The 5765-nt window shown below is 56.3% G+C and overlaps 1 protein-coding gene across 1 annotated transcript in view; it reads left to right on the top strand.

Moving 5' to 3' along the window:
* The first annotated feature begins 1544 nt into the window (after nucleotides 1-1544).
* Nucleotides 1545-5765, top strand: part of MTMR11 (myotubularin related protein 11) — a 15984-nt gene continuing 11763 nt past the window's right edge. The window contains exons 1-4 of the mRNA XM_014524617.2: nucleotides 1545-2801; nucleotides 2973-3109; nucleotides 3250-3322; nucleotides 3511-3653. Of these exons, the coding sequence (XP_014380103.1) occupies nucleotides 2624-2801; nucleotides 2973-3109; nucleotides 3250-3322; nucleotides 3511-3653 (531 nt within the window). The 5' untranslated portion in view covers nucleotides 1545-2623. The remainder of the gene's footprint in view (nucleotides 2802-2972; nucleotides 3110-3249; nucleotides 3323-3510; nucleotides 3654-5765) is intronic.

The following is a 5765-nucleotide window of genomic DNA, read 5'->3' as shown; positions in this document are numbered from 1 at the left end:
AGCCTCCGGAGGGAGTAAAAGGGCAACGTGCCCAGCACAGGGGCGGCTGCGTTGAGGGACAAAGAAGACGGCAGAAGAAGAGCTGGCAGAGCTGGTCAGCGGGGCAGAGCGGTGGCTCCAGAAGAGCCTGAAGACGGATCGTTGGACGGGGAGCAACAAGCGGATGTATCCCCCAGCCCCGCCGCGAGGGAGCGTGGCGCCAGTGCGCAGCTGGTGCACGGAGGGTCTGAGAGGGACCAAGACCCTGGGAGCTGCAGACTCCAACCCCAGCATGAGGCCGGGCATCCTGGTGCACAGGCGATGCACGGAGGGTCCAGAGCAGACTGAGGCCCCAGAGCCACACGAGGCTGCTGGGGTCTCCAACCCCAGCACGAGGCCGGGAATACGGTGGATGGGTTGATGCACAGAGGGTCCGGGAGTGGACTGAGCCCCCAGAGCTGCATGAGGCAGCTTGGGTCTCCAACCCTCAGCACAGGGCCGGGTGCACGGTGCATGGAGGGTCCAGGAGGGGACCGAAACCCTACAGCCACATGACGTGCATGAGCCAGGGCTGCTGGTGCATGGGACAGTGCACAGGGCCCAGAGAGGGCCCGAGGCCGGAAGGGCCTCGAGACACGGAGGACCCCCTGCTGAGGAAGGAGATGCCTCAGCCGAGGAACAGGAGGGCCTTGTTCCTGAGTTACCGGAGAGAGGGTTTCCCACAGTGGAGGAGGGATTTCCCCCATTGTTTGTGGCCAGCAGCTGGAGGGGAAGCCCCAAAGGGGAGGACTCCCAGGTTGTGAGGTCCCCTTCGTGGGGAATGCAAACAGGGTTGCGGGGGCCTGTAGGGCACAGAGAAACTTTTACTTCTTATCCTTGAGGCACTGTTATTGCATCAGTGTAACATGAGTTACCTTTTGTCTTCTTGGGAATCTAAATTTGGGCATACTTTGCTCTGCATCTTATATTTTGTAAATCCTGAGCCTCATATTTTGGAACCTGCACCTTATGCTTTGTAAGCCTTACATCGCTTTAGAGTATAAGTGAATGAGACCTTTGTCTGACCTCTTGATCTCTCATCAGTATAATATATAGAGTACCTGTATAGGCATGTGAATAAATTGTTTATAGTTCCTATATTTTCTGTACACATGCTTATATTATGATTTCCTTATCTTATTAAATTTGTACATAGTTAAGTTTTATCGTGTGTCTAAGCCTGACTCTGTAGGGGAAGGAGGGAAACTGCAGCAGGCAGTGTCACCCCACCGCACACCTGCCCTGCTGACATTGCCTTCAGTTGGAGAGGGGAGTACATAACTGCATACTACCCAGGATATATATATATAATATAGTATTATGTATTATGATCTAGATTATAATAGATTTTATATATATAATGAGAATTCTGTATTATAATACAGATTACAATAGCTATATTATATATTATAGTATAGATTAGAATAGATTACATATATTATATATAGTATTATAGAGTATAGATTATAATAAGCCATGAAGTTGTGACTCCATATCTGCCTCTGCCAGGCTCTAGGTTTCAAGTTTGGGTGGGTCAGGAACCCAAGGGGGGTGAGACTGCACCCTCTCGGATCTGCCCCTGGGTATCAGGTCCCCTCATGCTGGTGTGACCGCATTACGCTGCGCCACTGCAACAGATAAAGGAGCTCGGGCGTGAGCAAGTTTGTGCCTCGCTGATGTTGTTGGTCTATATCTGTCCCCAATCTCATGTACCAGGAGTGGCCCCATGGGTGGGGACAGAGGGGAAAGGGGCAGCTTTGTGGTTGTATGGGTGCAGCATAGAAGAGGCCTGCTGTGTATAGAGCGGCTTGCTCATCCCTGGCTGCTTGGCAGCCCAGTTTCACAGCCCTAAAGGGAGGAGAATCATCTCCCTTTGCACCGTACATGCACAGCAGGGCCCTGGTCTTTGCTGGGGTCTCTAATGGTTACAGCAAGATACATTATATTATATAGGGCTGGTGAAATGAAGCTGATTGTGGGGTGGAGGCTGGCAGGTGACATGGATAGCCCATGGGACTGGGGTATGGATGAGATGAGGGTGAGAAGGGAGGAGGTTTCCCCTGTCCAGTCCATTTCAGACTGGATATGGGGACACAACCCCATTCCTGATGTGCTGGTTTCAGCCCCGCCTCGATATGAGGAGAAACTGGACCTGGGAGCGGGGGTCTCCTGGGGGGCTGAGCTGGTGGCAGCTCCATGTATGTCTGGAGCCTGCTGATCCATGCATCCCCATCTGCGACCTCGCAGCTGCTCCCCAGATCAGGGCTGCATAAGTCAGCCCCCGCCCCCTTCCCAACTGATGCAGCTGTGTGGTGCAGTGGTTAGCATGCATCAGGCCTCAGTTTCTCCACTCACGGACTGCATCAGAGAGGCCAAAGCGACTTGCCGGCAGGCACAGAAGGGAATCGGACAGCGAGGCTAGATGTGGGGGAGGGAGAGGGCGGTGGGCTGGCTCCCAGCCCTGTGCCCAGACCACCCTGTGCCCTGAGTGTCAGCACCTCGCACCATTCCCACAGCCATCAGGTCGCCCCTCCACACTGCAAGCCTGCAGACCTTGGCCTGCTTCACTAAGTAAGGTGGAAGTATGCATTGGGGAAACTGAGGCATGGACCTCCTCATGGCCCTCCAGAACCTCCTGGTCATTGCTAGCTCTATCCTGGGAAGGGCAGGATTAAACCCCACTAACCCTGGCCTCTTTCTCCCCCCCACCCGGCAGCCCAGAGGTCCAAAGTTCTCCAACGCCAAGAGGAACAGGCCCTGCCAGGCTTTCCCCGGGATCCCAGGTACCGGGGGGGGGCAGACCCCATCCTGCCTGGGAAGTGGGTCTTATCTGCAGCCGAACTTGGGGGCCGGCTCAGGCCCTGCAGAAACTGGGCCAGGAAGGACCCACACCCCCTCCCAGGGGATCCAGGACTGGGTCCCTGCCGGCCTCTGATGCCATGTCCTGGTTTCAGGCGAGTTTGTGCTGGAAGCAGCACCCGGCGTGCGGAGGAGCCTCGGTGCCAGCCTCGGGTTTGACTCTATCCCGGGTACTCTGTTCTGCACCAACCAGAGGGTTGCTTTTGTGCCGGACGTGCCCCCCGGGGCCAAGGTGGGTGCAGGGGAAGGGGCGGGGGGGTCCCCATCCATGCTAGCCAGCAGCTAATCCCACTACATGCCCAGATCATGGCCGAGTGGGGTGTGTGGGGGTATGGCCCAACCCTCCCCTGACCCATCTGCTCCCGGCTGCAGGCACGTCCACGCTGCTCCTTCCTGCACAGCGAATACGACGTGGCCCTACCTTGCATCGGGAAGCTCGTAGCAGGTAAAGGGGCCTGGGGTATGCAGTTGTGGGGGGTCGCAGGGAGTGGCATGGGGCAGTTTGCCCCCCGGACCCCTCGCTGGGTCTGGAGGCAATGGTGTATCCCTGCTACCCTCTTTCCTGGGAGTGCTTTCTGCGTCTTGGGGCTGAATCCCTCAGTTCGAGCCCCTGACCCGGCTTCCCTGCCACAGCCAGCAGCGTGTCCAAGGCCAAGGTGCTGACAGCCAGCTCCAGCCTCAAGTTCATGCCCGAGGAGCTGGTCCTGTACTGCAGGGACTTCCGCGTGCTGCATTTCCGCTTCCCCGAGAGTGGGCTGGAGCCGGGCGCCTTCCGGGTGAGTCTGACTCTCCCTCGCGCCCCTGCGGCAGGCAGGGACCCTGCTGCCCATGTGCTGTGGGTCAGATCCTCATATTCCCATGTGGTGGGAGGCAAAAGGCAGCTGGGGTCAGTGGTTAGTTACACCAAGTGGGGGAGGACGTGGCTTGGTGTCAGGGGCTGAGGGCCCAGACTCCTGGGTTCTTAGTTTGAGAAGGGGAGCAGGATCTGGGTGCTTGGAGGGGGAGCCAAGACTCCCGGGTGCTGTTCCTCATGCTGCTGACCTCTCCCTGCCTCAGTTTCCCTTAGTTCTCAAATGGGGAGGGCTGGATTTCCTTTAGCATCCATGCACTCGGGGATCCCCCAGCCCCGAGAGGTTGGTACCAGTTGATCCCATACAAGATCCCATACAGTCCCTGGCAGGGATCATTGGACCCCTGCTAAACCAGATGGGACAACTGACAACTGATGCCCATGAAAAAGCAAACTTGCTAAATGAGCTCTTTGTGTTCACCAGTCCCATGGGACACCCCTGCCCACTGTGGGTCAGGGAGGTCTGGGTGAGGGAGATCCCTTACCCTCCATCATTGCTGACCTCCTGAAGGAACACCTTGAGAGGCTGGATACCTTCAAGTCAGCCAGCCCTGTTGGGTTACACCCCAGGGTACTCAGGGAGCTGGCGAGCATTATAGCCCAGCCCCCGGCATGGTTTTTAAGAGCTCTGGTGAAGTGCCTGAAGACTGGAAGAAGGCCAATGTGGTGCCTATCTTCAAGAAAGGGAGGAAAGTGGATCTAGCAAACTACAGGCCCATCAGCCTGACCTCTATCCCAGGGAAGGTCTTGGAAAAGATTATCAAAGAGGCCATCCTTAATGGACTGGCTGATGGCAACATCCTGAGGGATAGCCAGCACGGGTTTGTTGCGGGTAGGTCTTGCTTGACCAATCTCATTTCCTTTTACGACCAGGTGACCTATCACCTGGACAAGGGAGAAGAGATTGATGTTGTATATCTTGACTTTAAAAAAGCCTTCAATCTGGTATCCCACGATCACCTCTTGGCAAAACTGGCCAACTGCAGCCTCGACCTTGCCACAATCCGCCGGCTGGGGGTTGGCTCTGTGGTCGGACCCAGAGGGTGGTGGTTGATGGAAGTCAATCATCGTGGCATGCTGTGACAAGTGGGGTCTCTCAAGGCTCTGTCCTTGGGCCTATACTCTTTAATATCTTCATTAATGATATAGACATTGGTTTTTAGAAGCGGGCTGGCCAAGTTCACCGACGACACCCAACTTTGGGGTAAAGCGTCAACACCTGAGGACAGGAGGGCGATCCAGGCTGACCTTGACAGGCTCAGGAAATGGGCAGGCGAGAACCTGAGGGTGTTTAACACCAAAAAATGCAAGGTTCTCCACCTTGGGAGGAAAAACCTGCAGCATCCTTATAGGCTCGGCAGTAGGCCTGTGCGAGTCGGAGGCAATCCGATCCGGCTTCGGGTCCAGCTGCTTCGGATGGCTGCGATCCGATTGGGAACTCCGCACCGGGTTTCCGCCTTGATCCCGCCTGCAGCATCCTTATAGGCTCGGCAGTAGGCCTGTGCGAGTCGGAGGCAATCCGATCCGGCTTCGGGTCCAGCTGCTTCGGATGGCTGCGATCCGATTGGGAACTCCGCACCGGGTTTCCGCCTTGATCCCGCCGAAGCTTCAGAGCCGCCTCGGAGATCCGGCCATAGGGTATAATGGGGGATCAATGAAATAGCTATAACTTTGTTGTTTTTTGTCCAATTTGGATGAAACTTGTAGGGATGGTAGCCTCTGCTGAGAGCATGAAACCTGCCAAGTTTCAAGGAGATCCGTGCAGGGGTTTGGGGGGAACTGCCCCTCAAGCTGCGGACAAGCACAACTGGTGCCACGGGTGACACTGCGTGTGTTGAGGCGCGGCGGGGTGACAGCTGCAGGGGTGGTGGCCCCTGCTGTGACGCCGGCCAGCTGTGGAGGAGATCGGTGCGGGGGGTCCTGGGGCCCTGCACCCCTGGCTGCTGACAGGCAAAACTCGTGCCAAGACTGTCTGTCTGGGGGCAGTTGATTGTCTGTATTGAGTTCTTCCTACTCTTAGCCTGGGTTTGTACGTGCC

This window comes from Alligator sinensis, unplaced genomic scaffold (assembly GCF_000455745.1).
Source record: "Alligator sinensis unplaced genomic scaffold, ASM45574v1 scaffold735_1, whole genome shotgun sequence".
Lineage (NCBI taxonomy): Eukaryota > Metazoa > Chordata > Crocodylia > Alligatoridae > Alligator > Alligator sinensis.
The sequence above is the reverse complement of the archived record's forward strand: the minus strand, read 5'-3'. Positions and strand labels throughout refer to the sequence as shown.